Source organism: Sebastes fasciatus, chromosome 8 (genome assembly GCF_043250625.1).
Source record: "Sebastes fasciatus isolate fSebFas1 chromosome 8, fSebFas1.pri, whole genome shotgun sequence".
Classification (NCBI taxonomy): Eukaryota; Metazoa; Chordata; class Actinopteri; order Perciformes; family Sebastidae; genus Sebastes; species Sebastes fasciatus.
In genome coordinates, this window is record NC_133802.1 from 27,291,510 (window position 1) to 27,304,548 (window position 13,039).

The window sequence follows — 13,039 nt, forward strand, 5'->3', positions numbered from 1 at the left end:
GATAAAGATAAACATTTAAATATTTAAACCCAGTTGAAAGGATACCACAAGATCATGTTTATATAGTCTTTCAGGCAGACAATTAACGATACAAATTGTGAATTTATTTTATTTATGAGTAAATAATCCCTTAAACACATGTTGAACACACTCCAGAAAGTGTGCCTTTGAAACAAGCTGTCAAGGATTTCTGTCCATTTGTGATGTCACAAATCCACAATATATAGAACTGTGAAGGACAACAGCTGACAGGAAGTAAACATTAACCCAGACTGTTGCCTAGCAGCGCAATTCCGTTGCAGGTCCATTGAAATGCACTAAAACGGCATATTCAGACAGACAGTATGAGGAAAACTGTTTTTTTTTTAACATTAAAGGTCCTATATTTAAAAAAAGTGAGATTTTCAGGTCTTTAATATTATAAAACAGGTTTAAGTGCTATATTAATACTGTTAATCTATCAAAACGATCAATATACGGAGAAATACACAGCCCAAATTCAGAAATTGTGCGTGTGAAACAAGCCAATAGGATTTATGTACATTTGTGATGTCACAAATATACAATATATATATATAGATCATCACACGGTTTTAAACATAAACATTTTGAATGTGTCCCAGTTTATTTCCTGTTGCAGTGTATGTGAATGACATCAGCTGACAGGAAGTAAACATGGACCCAAACTGTTGCCCAACAACACAATTCTGTTGCAATTCTGTTGAAATGCACTAAAACGGAGCGTTTTAGAAAGAGGGTAAATACAGGTATATTCAGGCAGACAGTATGAGGAAAATAAAGTTGTTTTTTTTATATTAAATCATGTAAACATGTTCTGGTAGAAACAAAAAATACAATTATTAACCTGAAAATGAACACGATATGGGACCTTTAAAACAAGTAAACATGTTCTAGTAGAAACTCAAAAATACAAGTATGAACCTGAAAATTAGTATGATATGAGACCTTTAAATATTAAGTTATAAAATGTTTATAAATAACTCCCTCAGAAAGTTAAGCTTGAACCCACAGAAGAGAAAACAGACTTGTAAATATGAGCATGAGTACATTCAAATGCTAAATTTCTGGTAATTAAATACTAATAATAATTATTAGAATTTGTGTTGGTAGTAATAATAGAGAAGTTTACATCTAACATCATGACCCTCTGCTGCCCCCGTGCGGTGGACTGTCTCTACTACACCCCTCCAAACGGAACCAAAGTGGTATCGTCCATTAATGAAACCAACATGGAGGCTCTGGTAGAGTAAACACATCTTCACTGAGGTGAAATGTTCAATCAAGTCCAGAGGAGGAGATGCAATCATTGACAGAGTAAAGAGGATGAATGCATGAACTGATCTGCAGTAAACCCTCCTCAGACTCAGGACTCAGGCTCTCCAAGCAGCAGCTGATAACGGTTTACTGCTTGATGCATGAGTGTGCAGCTGTCTGAGCTGCTCGTGTTGACGGTGCACGGTGTGACAGGTCGGTGATGGAACCGGGACAAGTCACCGGGGTGTACGGAGAGGTCAGCGGCCTCCCGGCTCCGGTTGCTGCACATGTGAGTGAAGAGCAGCTCCCAGAGGTCCGGATTTACACCGTTAACACAGGTGAGCTGTCTGTCTCGATTTCAATTAAAGGTCACATATTGTAAAAAAGTGAGATTTTCATGTCTTTTATATTATAAAGCAGGTTTAAGTGCTATATAAATACTGTTAAACTATCAAAACGCTCGATATACGGAGAAATACACACAGGCTAAACTTGAGTGCTTGGAGTCGAGGTGCGTTCAGGTGCGGTATAAAGGTCGGAATTTCTACTTTCCAGCGATACCAAGCATCGTAGAATGAATTAAAATGGTTTTAAAGGTGCATACATTTTGCAAGCATCCTCAGGTTTAAAAAGATAAAGCCATAAAGATAATGTCTAAAGCAAGATATTTTAAAGTTGAACAATAAACAACAAACATGCTGCACTATACTGTATACTGACTGTGCAATATCATTATTACTACTCAGGTGTAATTCATACTGTGCAATATTTTCAGGTGGAATTTCATTTCATTCTCACTGTGCAATATACTTTTTCCACTTGTGCAATTTTTTTTAATAGTCTGTTTATTTGCACTATCCCCTTTGCTGCTGTACACTGCAAATGTCCCCACTGTGGGACTAATAAAGGAATATCGTATCTTATCTTATGAGAGTGACAGTAAATATAATAGTACATTTTGAGAAATTAATGTTACTGGAAGTTAAATTTGTAATAATAACTTGTGTGTATTTGTGATCAACTAATTATGATCCTTTGAACCAGGAAGATTGCCTTTTCTGGCCAAGATCCTAAAATAGATACACATGAGGTTGAAGATTTTGCCTCTTGGGCTTCTGTGTGTCTACACGTTTTTATCACATAGGTGTGGATAAATTAAATAATTAAGTGTCTCTTTATTTAACCCAACTTTTAAAACTTCTCTCCGTGTCTCCACATTCAGAGTGGAGTCAGAGCGACCTGGTCCGAGGCTCCAGACTTCGCTACTCGCAGCAGTGGACTCTGATCACAGACAGCAACGACCACAAGAGCATCAGAACCGTCCTCCCTCCAGGACCCTGTGTACCTTTGTCTGGAGAGTAAGAACAAACACACAAACACACACACACACACACACACACACACACACACACACACACACACACACAATTTTCAAAGTAGTGTCAGAAAAGATTTACTGGCCACTTTTAGGATTAAAGAGCAATTTAACAGCAACTGGAAACCAATTTCTTAGCTTTACTTTATTTATTGACAAAATGATAACATACAAAATTATTCAGGTAAATAGTAGCAGCACTTGCACAAAAACTTAGAAAGTGATTCAGAAAATTTCTGTTTGTGAATGAAAAGTTTTGCATATAGAATAATTAAATTGATCAGATGTTGAAGAGCGCCATCATCTGGATTATATGTCTTTTCTTTGCTTTAACTTCTCACCTTGCTGCAGTGATGTAGAAGAATGACATCACTGTGGGTGTGCTTAAAATGAAGCGTTGCTCTTCAGCCTGATGTTGAGTTGTTTATTTCTCTTCTGCTCTTCAGGTTACTGAGTGGAGTCTCTCCTGTTCGAGGTTTGAGGGCCGTTATCAGGGAAATAAGTGGCCACCAGCTCCTCGAGGTGAGAGAAACAGACTGCAGTACCCTCTGTGAGATCAATGTTTGAGCATTTTGACACACTGTTGTTGTTTCTGTTCAGATATGGGACCACCAGGGACTCAGGAAATGCCTCAACCTGACTGCTTTCAACAAACACGGCAGAGTGTACGACGACGGTGAGACCGATGTTTTTACACACTTTTTCTTGTTTCTGCCAACATGAAAGAAAATAGCTCAGCATCGCTGGCACATCAACCTACATAGTGTTTTTCACTTTTGTGAAGTAAGCGGGCTGTTGCTCTCTTTTATTTATTGTTTTGTGTTTATAGAAAAACTTATTGGTGTGTCTGTGTGTGTGTGTGTGTGCGTGTGTTTCCAGCCCAGTTTGGCTGTCTGTCGTGGTCGGAGTGCGAGAACAGACTGCTGTATGTAGCTGAGAAGTCCAAGAACACAATACAAACATATGATGATGAATCTGCATGCAGGAAGGTATTACACACACACACGCACGCACGCACGCACGCACGCACGCACGCACGCACGCACGCACACACACACACACACACACACACCTGATGTGATATGTCATTTCAGGTGATCTTTTAGCAGAAATGGAATATAATATTTAATACTGTGTTTAAATTTAGGTATAAACACCTGAAACGAAGAATCCGTGTGTTTTCGTTAGCTTAGAATGAGCCCTTACCGCAGTTTTGCACTCGGTGGCTCGTGTTACCGCTGTCTTGGAAAGGGAGGAGTGAGCGGAGGGGTACTCAGTTGGTTGCAATCTGCAACCACACCACTAGATGTCCCTAATCCTACACACTGTCCTTCTAAGCCAAAAAAACAACAAACATAATAATTCATGTCATTAACTACACAGAAAAGTGTTGATGTGTCACTTACTTTGCTTGTGTGTGTGTTCTTGTGCTCAAACAGGACAGGAGTGTGTACAGTGAAGACTGGGGCGAGGCTCTGACCAATAAGAGCGTTCCGGTGATTTGTGTGGTGAATCTGCAGAGCGGCTCAGTCGGCGTACTGCAGGGTGTCCCGCCTGCTGTCTCACCTGGACAGGTGAGGACTGACAGAGAGACTTCTTTTAGCTACTTCATCTGACGCTGCAGGATCTTTTTGTTTTGGGACTGTTAGTGTGTGATGGTCAAGTGGGAATTCAGAGTCACAGTGTGTCGAAGTATAAATGCCAGCGCAGATTGATTTGACATCTTTAATAATACTGTGAGTGTGTGTGTGTATGTTTGTGTCTATGTTTGTGTCTTGTCCTCCAGGCTCTGTGGGCTCCCGGCAGTCGGTCGGTGTTGTTTGTCGGTTGGTACCACGAACCCTTCAGACTCGGGCTGAAGTTCTGCTCCAACCGCAGGTGAGATATGCTTTGTTTTCTGATTCAGCCTGAAAAACAGCAGCAACTTAAGCACATAAATAAGCAAAAATAATGTCAAGTGAATTTATATGTTTCCAAAAATCTAAAGTTTTGATTTGGATAATTAAAAAAAAGAAAGAAACTATCATTAGAAAACAGCAGCGACCGAGCAGAAACAATGTTAAACATTTGGTTTATTGAGTCGTGTAAGAATATAGTTTAATTGTATAAAGTAGCAGGGCTCAAACTACACAGTGGAAATTACAGTTTCATTTTGTTTCTCTGTTTCAGGTCAGCGTTATTCAAGCTGGAGCTGGATGGAAACTGTGGTGAGCACATTTGTCTTAGTGTCTTTGTTAATGAATCCCATTCACACACTCTGATCTCTTTATACGTCCTCCTTCCTCCAAACCAGAGCGTCTCTCTGGGGACAACCTGTCGGTGTCCTGTCCCAGGCTGAGTCCAGACGGGTCCACGCTGATCTACCTGCAGGGTCGAGTGTTTGGTCCTCACAACCAGTGCCTCAGTCTGCAGCAGGTACATTCACTGTGTGTGTGTTTGTGTGTTTGTGTGTATCAGTGTATCAGTGTATCAGTGTATCAGTGTATCAGTGTATCAGTGTATCAGTGTATCTGTGTTTTCCTGCTGTTAACAGTGACTGTTGATCCTCCACAGTTGGATCTGAAGAGCGGGAAGACGTCCACGCTGTTGGATGTTGTCCACAGACCACAGACTGGTAGGTTACACACTGTTAACTCTAGTGGAGTGGCTCTACAGATGGCAATGTTGATTGTTTTTAACACACATTCATGGTCTCCTGAGGATGAATTGTAGTAACTTTGGTGACCCTCTGACTTTTCATCTTGTGCCATCATCAGGTCAAAATTTTAATTTGTCCAGTACTCTACCAACCTGCAAAAATAATGACATTCCCATCAGCCTCAGCTGTACCTCTTTGTGTTTAGTGCTATATAGCAAATGTTAGCATGCTAACACACTACATTAAGATGGTCAATATGGTAGACACCTGCTAAACATCAGCTGATATCAGCATTTAGCTCAAAGAACAGCTGTGGCCAAGTATAGACTCAGAACCGCCAATGTATCTGTACACTCTTGTAAACGTTTATACATAGTTTTTGTATATTTTTCTCCATGGTGTTGTTTATACAGTAATACCAGAGTTATTAATACAGATGATATCGTGCATGTTTGTTTTTCAACACAATATTATAGTCCTCCCTTTTTTTTTTAACATCTGGCACTTTCATCTAGACGGCTTGTTTGTGCAAATTGGCACCTTTCAGTTGTGTTAAAGCTGCAGTTGGTAACTTACAGTCACTATATCCTGACAGTAGTAGACAGTGATTGACAGCTGCTGTAGAGACTGCTCGGCTCTGATTGGTTGTTTTCCTTTCGGGCACGTTGAAATATTGCAAATGCCATTAGGAGCAACAGAAGACACAGAGGAATGGGATTTTTTTTCACAGATTATCTGTCTTGTACAATACTGTCAGGATATAGCAACAGTTTTATCATATTTGCTCAAAGTTACTGAGTGCAGCTTCAATGACTTGAATATACCTCATCTGTACAATATGATAAATTTACATTACTATCTTTGTCCAGAGCAACTTGCTCATTATTCATGACCTTACTTATAAATGCAATTCTTGTTTGGCTCATTAATGTCCAGTTTTGCAGTGACTGTTATATGAAGCTGGTAATTCTTGAATGAACTAAAATTGGTCGGTGCAACAACATTCCAGTAAAATGTAAGAAGCCCTTAATGAAGCAGGATAAAAGAGCTGATATAGGGAGAGTGAGAGTGCTCGATGGAAGAGCAGTGTTTATAGATATAAAAAATTAAATAGTAAAACGTTGATTCTCTTCATGTTTCTCTGTTTCAGGTGAGTTTGCAGGTGTGTATGAGGCTCTACCTCCCTGCTGCTGGTCTGCAGACGGTCAGAGAGTGATGTTCAGCAGCGCCCGCAGAAACTGGAAGGTAACAGACACATATTTATGGCGTAGTTTGACATCACTAACTAACGCGCTTTATCTCATTTGTGTAAATCGGTACACAAGCAAAAATGGAAAGATCACAACTTGTGTTGATCGGTGAGCTTTAGAGGTTGTTGTAGGTGGATTTTGTTACCTTTGGGCAGAGCCAGGCTAGCTGTTTCCCTTCGCTTCCAGTCTTCATGCTAAGCTAAGCTAATCAAGTTCTGGCTCTTGCTACATAATCAATACACGGACACGAGAGTGGTATCGATTTTCTCGTCTGACTCTCGGCCAGAAAGCAAATAAGGATATTTCCCAAATTGTCGAATTATTCCTTTAAATGAAAATACCAATAATGCACACAATTTTTTCTGCATTTTTGCTAATATATTTTATAATTATGTTTTCATCAGGTCATCGTATGCACACTTTTTCCATGACTCATTTATTCTCTCCTTCTCTTTCTCAGGATCTCTTTATGGTCGACAGAAGATCAAACAAAGTCACCTCCCTCTCTGATAGTAAGAGTCGATCCTCTCCTCCTCCTCTTCTTCCTCCTCTCTCTCTTCTGTCCTCATCTCCATCTCTTCTTTTCCCTCTTCCTCCTCCTCCTCCTCCTCCTCCTCTCTCTCTTCTGTCCTCATCTCCATCTCTTCTTTTCCCTCTTCCTCCTCCTCCTCCTCGTCCTCCTCCTCCTCCTCCTCCTCTCTCTCTTCTGTCCTCATCTCCATCTCCTCTTTTCCCTCTTCCTCCTCCTCCTCCTCTTCCTCCTCTCTCTCTTCTGTCCTCATCTTCATCTCTTCTTTTCCCTCTTCCTCCTCGTCCTCCTCCTCCTCCTCTCTCTCTTCTGTCCTCATCTCCATCTCTTCTTTTCCCTCTTCCTCCTCCTCCTCCTCCTTTCTCTCATCCTCCCCTCTCTCCTCAGCTTCCGCCTCCTCCTTCCCCCTGTTGGCCTCCCCATCCTCCCCCATCCCCTGCTTTTCTTCCTTATCCTCCTTTTCTTCCCCCTCCTCCTGCTGTTCCTCTCTCTCCTCTGTCATCTCATCTTCCTCCTAGCCACCCTCTTCCCCCACCTCCCCATTTTCCTTTTCCTCCATTTCCACTTCCTCCCCCTTATTCTGACTCTCACCTTCCTGATCCTCCTTCCCTCCCTCCTCCTCCTCCTCTTCCACCTTGTCATCTTCATCAGGAGCACAAGAGAGAACAGGAAGGTACGACAAGACCAACAGGCTTAAAGGGAAAGTTTGGGTGTTTTGAAGTGGGGTTGTATGAGGTACTTATTCATAGTGAGTGTATTACCTACAGTAGATGACGGTCAGTGCACCCCCAGTTTGGAGAAGCAGACAGGAGTTACCGCACGGAAGCAAAGCAATGTACTGCCGTGGACGGGGCCGGCAGCAAAACTTATTTTTGCTTCCTAAAATAAAGTCCCACCTTTCGGAAAGGGCTGTCTGACGGCAAGGTAAACTGAAAAAAAAATTCTAAATATAGTGTACACGTAAACTGATATTCTCCAAACTGGGGGCGTGCCGACCGTCATCTACTGTAGGTAATACACTGACTATGGATAAGTACCTCATACAACCAACAAAACACCCAAACTATCCCTTTAAGAAGAAGTTCTCAGGTGAAGATTTTATTGCAAGAGCTGAATGTTGCTGGCAAATTACAATTAATACATTACAGTTAAGATAATTTAACTATTCAAAGCAAAATCGTTTTATTTCAAATGTATTTTCTGCGCATCATCTACATCTGTGATTTGGATATACAAGTGCTGGACATAATATCATCAACATCTGTACAAGTTACTATGGGTATATCATTTCAAAATCCCTTTACCAGATCTTCGTGTTCTGGCTTTCCGTCATCACTTCTTTCTCTCTCTTTACTGCTGTCTTTGTTGTTGCCTCCTCTCGTCTGCAGGTCTCTCTGATCTGTCAGTTTATGGCAGCTGGAAGCTGCTGACAGTCCAGAAGGACCTGATGGTCGTCTGCTGCTCCAGCCCGAACACACCTCCCACTCTGGTCAGACTGCACACACACACATTCATTATGCTAAAATACAGTTTACTGCATTGTTAAACAAGACTATTCAGATGAAAATTAATTTACATGTGTGTGTCTGTGTGTGTGTTTGCAGAGGGCGGGTTTCCTCCCCTCAGCAGGTGAGGCTGTGACCTGGCGAACCCTGCAGAAGCCCGTCATGACCTTTGACTTCCACTGGAAAGTTGTAGATGTTACACCTCCACCAGAGGAGAACAACGCACACTACTGTGAGCATGAGACAGACACACACACACACGCACACGCACACGCACACGCACACGCACACGCACACGCACACGCACACGCACACGCACACACACGCATACTCGCTCGCACTCTCTCTTGCACACTCGCACACTCTCTGACTCACTCACTCACTCACTCACACTCACACTCACACACTCGCTCTCGTACTCTCTCTCTCTCTCACGCTCACTCGCACACTCACACTCGCTCTCACTCACTCACTTGCACACTCACTCGCTCTCGTACACTCACTCGCACACTCAATCTATCGCTCACTCACTCACTCAATCAGTCGCTCACTCTCACACGCACACTCACTCTCACTCTCACTTACTCACTCACTCGCTCTCGTACACTCACTCGCTCTCGTACACTCTCGCTCACTCTCTCGCTCACTCACTCGCTCACTCACTCACTCACTCGCAGACTCACTCGCTCACTCGCTCGCACACTCGCTCACTCACTCTCTCTCACACTCGCTCACTCACTAGCGCTCACTCGCATACTCTCACTCGCACACTCTTTCTCGCTCACTCTCATGCTCTCCGTTTCTCTCTCAGCTGGTTTAGACTTCGGGGCTGTCCTGGTTAAACCGTCCCGTCCCTTCCATGAAGCCAAGACACCTCTGGTCGTCTTCATCCACGGTCTGTGTTTACTTATCTGTGTGGTTTCGGTTCCCAGGATGGAAACATATTGCTTATTTATATTATGTTTGTTTGCTCCACTAGGTGGCCCCCACTCCCAGTTCTCAGCAGAGTGGAACAGCACCACAGCTGGACTGACTAAACTCGGCTTAGCTGTGCTCATGGGTGAGACGCCTCTGTTTCTCTCAGACACAAACACTGGCACTCAGTTTACTGTACTGATTAACTGTAAAAGTCTGTCTTTTGTGTTATAAAATCTGTGGAAAACTGTTTTATTATGGAGAAAACCAGTAATTGACTAAAACAGTAATCCTCTTAAATTCACATCATAAAACGGCTTTTCCGTTTCTCTTTTGATTTAGCGGTGTTCCCTTTCTGTCCCACTTTGTGTCTCTGTCTCTAGTGAACTACCGGGGATCCACAGGGTTCGGCCAGGACAGCATTTTATCCTTGATCGGTCAGATTGGAAGCCAGGATGTAAAAGATGTGCAGGTATGGGCTGACACAGAGTCCTGGATAGAGTGAGGTTGGCAACAACAACAAAAAAATCTGTAAAATATTTAAGAATTTCAAATATTGATGATTGGATTTGCGATGATTATGGAGGAAAAAGGATAAATTGCACGCAGGTAGAAGGCTGTCACACTTTTTTAGTCAGTCATGTGTAATCTATTAAGAGCTTAGTGTCATCCTGGAGTTTAAAATGATTTGTCTTTACCCAGAGGGCCGTGCTCACTGCGCTGAAGAGGGACACCACCCTTGACCCCGAACGACTGGCTGCGATTGGTGGTTCTCACGGGGGTTTCCTGTCTTGTCATCTGGTTGGTCAGTACCCAGAGTTCTACAGGGCGTGTGCGGCCAGGAACCCCGTCATCAATGCTGCTACTCTAGTGGGCACCAGTGACATAGTAGACTGGTGAGACAACAACGCGTCCACACACGAGCTTTAGCTCCACTGCAACACATCCAAAAGTTTGAAAGTTCTCATCCTCTTATCTGTGTCTTCAGGCGTTACACCAGTATGGGATTTCAGTACTCGTATGACCAGATACCCACTGCTGAAGCCCTGGCTGCCATGTTGGAGAAGTCGCCCATCACACATGCTGCTCAGGTCAGAAACACACACTTTGAATACAGAATTTTAATCATAACGTACAAATAACCAACATACTCTTAAACCAGAAACTATTATCTACACCAAGCATAAGTCTGGGAGGGCATCAATCTCGCGTTTACGCGCATATTGTCGAGAAAAAAGGTTTGAAGTGTAAAACGAGTAAAAAAAAACAAAAAAACATCTGATACGCTTGCCGTTTATATGGGGGGGCAATTGTGGTTTGTATTCATTCAATCAAACAGAGCAGTAGTCGTTGCAGACACACCTGGCGGAGATCTGCACTCTGAGTGCACTTTTCTAGTTTCTATTCTGCAATTTATGAAGCTGCCTTGATAACAAGAAAGAAATCTTAAAATGCACTTGCAGCTTCTAGAGCCTGAAGTTCTCACTAGACCCCAAACTTTGAAGGTTGATGTTAAAGTGATGGTTTTGCTATTCTTACAGCCTTATCAGTAGTTTGTTCTGCATGAGGTAATGGAGTTTTTTCCATTCCATGGCAATCTGTCCATTAGATTTCTGTATAAGTGTCAATTTTGACTTGACTGTTGAACTGAATTAGGATTTATTCAGAGGGGACCAAGAGAATTCATTGCAAATTGCTAAAGTGGAAATCCAGCTATTAGTTTTCTAGACACAGGACATTGTCATGGGCCAACACACACTTGGTTTCATGTCTGTGTGTTTGTTTGTAGATCAAGGCTCCAGTGTTACTGATGCTTGGGGGCAGAGACAGGCGAGTGTCTCCTCACCAGGGTCTGGAGCTCTATAAAGCACTGAAGAGCAGAGCCTCAACGGTCAGGTACAACAAAGCATACATTCAATACACCCAATAAACAACCCTGATCCAAAACAACAGAGGTTATTTTGTCCTCACCCTCATCAAGAATAATAATTGTGATTTAGCTCTGCCCATCGTTCTGTTTGTCCATCCAGATTGTTGTGGTTTCCAGAAGACGGACACTCTCTGTCCAGAGTGGACACGCAGGCCGACTGCTTCCTCAACACGGTGCTGTGGCTGCACCAGCATCTCTGAACTCACACACACAAAATTACCTTCACACCGGGGCGGCTGTGGCTCAGAGAGGAGAGCAGGTCGTCCACCAATCGGAAGGTCAAGGTTCGATCCCTGGCTGCTCCGGTCACATGTCGATGTGTCCTTGAGCAAGACACTTCACCCCAAATTGCTCCAGAGTATTGAGTATTTAGATTAGATCCTGATGGGCAAAGTTGGCACCTTAGCAGCCTCTGACATCAGTGTGTGAATGTGTGTATGAATGGGTGAATGCTGACATGTAGTGTAAAGAGCTTTGAGTGGTCAGAAGACTAGAAAAGCGCTTTATAAATGCAAGTCCATTCACCATTTACCATAGTGTTCTAAAAAAGTATTAATATTTCAAACGGTTTCAACACTCCTTTTCTGCGGTATCGATACACGGGTACCAGCTGAACTTTCTGCTCTCTCTTCTCTCCGACAGCGAGTTGAAACACAGCTAGTTATCTTTTAATAAAAATCTAAAATTTGATGTCCTCAATGTTGTCAATTTTTCCCCCATGGTATTGAAAAATGGTGTCAAATATCGATATTTTTCAAGGTATTCAAAGTTAGAAATCCCAGTATTGTGACAACACTACAGCATGGACAATCTTGAAAACACATCTGCCTTTTTAACAACAAAAATATTTTACAATGTACCTCATTTTGCAAAAAAAATTTCCAAATCAAAGCATGTAATAAACAAAAAACCTGTATTAACGTATATATTTTGTCATGTTTGGTTACTCAGTGCTGCTCATGAAAAGTGTCCCAAACTATTACTAACACATTTATTTATTAATTATTTCACACAATGATAAAACAAACTTCATATTATTCCTTTTTCATCTCCCAAGATCACTACATAACTTTAAGCATGTTGAGACTGAGTCAAGTCTGCAGTTTTAATAATTTTCTACAAATAAATTATAATAGACAGTGCAGGCTGGCGAAGATATTATACAGTAAATGTAATTTGTACAATGTCCAGCAGATGGCGGTATCTGTCTGTCGTAACAGTTTTCCTTTTCTCTTAAACATTTATCCCATTAATATCATACCAGCTTTATGATTGTGTGTAGATATATATTTATATATACATGGCTTTTTTACATCTCTTTAACAAAATGTCTACATGAATCAGTCTGCATGCATTATATCGGCTGCAGGTTAAAATGAGTAGCTGTTTCATGCAAATGAGTCCCTCTTAGTGGTCATCTCATTAGCGTTAGATTTTTCCAAAATAGGAAAGGAAAGAACCCCAGAGCTCAAAGTGTTACACGTAACTTGAACAGTCACATGTATAAATGTGACATCTGAAGCCTTGTAACCGCACAGACCCACTGCAGAGCTGTAAAACACCCAAACCACTGGAAACCTCATCTGGAGCCTTTTAATTTAGGCTCTTGACCGCCGTCTTCA

General features: G+C 42.0%; 1 protein-coding gene across 2 annotated transcripts; it reads left to right on the top strand.

Annotated features, from left to right (window-relative positions):
- Positions 1-1,234: 1,234 nt before the first annotated feature.
- LOC141773068 (acylamino-acid-releasing enzyme) lies at positions 1,235-12,341 on the top strand. 2 transcript variants are annotated; one of them, XM_074644726.1, is made up of 21 exons: positions 1,235-1,613; positions 2,498-2,633; positions 3,097-3,172; positions 3,251-3,326; positions 3,530-3,639; positions 4,090-4,224; positions 4,437-4,528; positions 4,820-4,857; positions 4,944-5,065; positions 5,204-5,264; positions 6,439-6,533; positions 6,999-7,050; positions 8,456-8,556; positions 8,672-8,804; positions 9,384-9,467; positions 9,552-9,632; positions 9,871-9,959; positions 10,190-10,383; positions 10,476-10,578; positions 11,277-11,383; positions 11,518-12,341. In XM_074644726.1, the coding sequence occupies exons 1-21, from the start codon at positions 1,496-1,498 to the stop codon at positions 11,615-11,617; spliced, it is 2,103 nt and encodes a 700-aa protein (XP_074500827.1). In that variant the 5' UTR covers positions 1,235-1,495; the 3' UTR covers positions 11,618-12,341. The 2 variants fall into 2 exon arrangements, with proteins under 2 accessions (XP_074500827.1, XP_074500828.1); XM_074644727.1 differs by lacking the exon at positions 9,384-9,467 and having other exon boundaries at positions 11,518-11,758.
- The last annotated feature ends 698 nt before the right edge of the window (positions 12,342-13,039 follow it).

Bases quoted from the DNA above. Each gene is read 5' to 3' on its own strand.
- LOC141773068 (XM_074644726.1), top strand. From the start codon at position 1,496: ATGGAACCGGGACAAGTCACCGGGGTGTACGGAGAGGTCAGCGGCCTC. The intron at 1,614-2,497 runs GTGAGCTGTCTG...CTCCACATTCAG, and splicing joins GATTTACACCGTTAACACAG to AGTGGAGTCAGAGCGACCTG. The intron at 8,805-9,383 runs GTGAGCATGAGA...TTTCTCTCTCAG, and splicing joins GGAGAACAACGCACACTACT to CTGGTTTAGACTTCGGGGCT.